General features: G+C 36.2%; 1 protein-coding gene across 1 annotated transcript in view; it reads left to right on the top strand.

Annotated features, from left to right (window-relative positions):
* Nucleotides 1-1,905, top strand: part of arhgap32b (Rho GTPase activating protein 32b) — a gene marked incomplete in the record, with an annotated part of 86,458 nt that overhangs the window by 47,372 nt on the left and 37,181 nt on the right. Inside the window, 1 exon segment of the mRNA XM_014023709.1 lies at nucleotides 731-805. Within this exon segment, the coding sequence (XP_013879163.1) occupies nucleotides 731-805 (75 nt within the window).

Below are 1,905 nucleotides of genomic sequence, written 5' to 3'. Positions count from 1 at the left end.
TTATCAGTTTCATGAAGAAAGATGCAGTTATTGTTATCTACTTTTGGTATTTTCAAATCCTAAACTTGAACCAACATTCWCATAGTATTGATTGAATTCGTTTACTATTGAATTTTGATCATAGATTTCCTTGTCATCTTTTACAAAGTACTGTGAAATACATGAAGGTGTTTTATGGTTTTTCAAAACACTATCCACTACTCTCCATGTTGCTTTCATGTTACCCTTACTTTTATTTCGCTGTAGTATTCCTTCTTATTTTTTCTTATGATCCATACCAACTTGTTTTTATACTTCATGTTTTTCTCATCTGCTTCATTTTGTTTCAAGAAGCATAAATACAAGTAATTCTTTCTTTACAGGCGTTCGTTAACCCAATGGTCATCCATGGTTTGTGAACATTTGTCTTGTGACAGTTTCTTTGCATACAATATTTTTCATGCAAAGTTTCCCAAATATTCATAAACACATCATAAGCTCTGTTTACATCATCAACATACACATCGTGCCAGTTTTTTTTTTTTTTTCAATTTGTCCAAGGATTTTTTTTGGATGTATTTATTCATTTTTTCTTTATTGCAACTGCTTTTTCAACATCGTTTTACATGGTTCTCAGTAAAGTACWCAGATGTTTTGTTCATTGATTCTCTCCTTTTCATTGTCTCATTCCTCCTCCATCGATCCATCCCTCCATCCATCRGTTTGTGGATCCATCTGGGACTGTGTGCAGACCTGGAGATGGACAGTGTAATACAGGACAGTGCATGGGGGGCCAACCCACTAAACCACTACAGTCCAAGTTCAGGTAGAACTCCTGAGTGTTACAACCTCCTTACTCCTGCTCTGCTCTGCTCCTGCACTCTAACACTTTTCTCTGAGATTCACTGTATTTTCTGCTCTTTGTTCTGTTCACCTGAATGACTAACCCTTCATGAGCTGTCTCCTCACATCAGTTTTCTTCTGTGATGGTCCCCTGWGAGACCTGTGGTCACATCTSGTTGAACAGMAAAGATGGTCTTCCAGGGCTCTAAGACTAACRTTTTGCACTGGTTGCACCGGTGCGCCTAACATTTTTTCTTAGGTGCACCAGCACAAAAGTTAGGTGCACCCAAATTTTCAACCACGTCACATTTAACATCGGAGTTTTACAGGTTATTTTTTAAATCACTGTTCATTAAAGCAACATTAACTCGAAAATAATTAGTTAACAATCTAGTAAACATGAAGTTCTTTATTTGAACCAGAATTGTAGATATTTAACTTACTGAAAAGTATTTAAAGTGACTCTATAAAATTCTAAGTGCAAATGTTTAAGAGCTGAACATCTTACAAAGATCTTAAACATTTCATGGTTAAATTTTTTTAGACACCTGCCCCTCAGATGGACAACTATGGATCTTTGGCCTTGGATAAACCAGAATGATGAAGAGAGAAAAATGATTAATAACAGAAATATTACTGATATTTATTAAAAAGTTGTGCAGATTCTTTAAATAATAAATAAGAAGTCTGCAATTTCATCATTAGTTGAATCTTATTATCTTATATTATTTCACTTAAATATCTAATATGTCTAGTTTTATCCTCCTGAGACCCAGAAGAACCTATTTCAGATACTTGGAATGTAACTGTGGTGAAGTCGATTAAGTGCAAAACCAGCCTGCCATACACGGGAGCTTCCTAGTCCTGCTGAAATGATCTGCAGCGCTCAGACCCCGACTGTTAAATTAACTAGATGGACGAGCGAGCAACCGTCCACATCTTGTTTTCATCTCCAGCTAACAAGAAAGAACTGTTTTTCAGACTTCGATCTGGGTTAAAAAAAAAAACTATGGTTGTTTCGCTATGTGTGCGCGCGCGTGCGTGTGTGTACAGATTTTTGCTTCATGGTGGGTACAATTATTG

The sequence above is a fragment of the Austrofundulus limnaeus genome, unplaced genomic scaffold (assembly GCF_001266775.1).
Source record: "Austrofundulus limnaeus strain Quisiro unplaced genomic scaffold, Austrofundulus_limnaeus-1.0 Scaffold388, whole genome shotgun sequence".
In the NCBI taxonomy this organism is placed as follows: Eukaryota; Metazoa; Chordata; class Actinopteri; order Cyprinodontiformes; family Rivulidae; genus Austrofundulus; species Austrofundulus limnaeus.
Note: the sequence above shows the minus strand (reverse complement) of the source record. Positions and strands in the feature narration are given on the sequence as shown.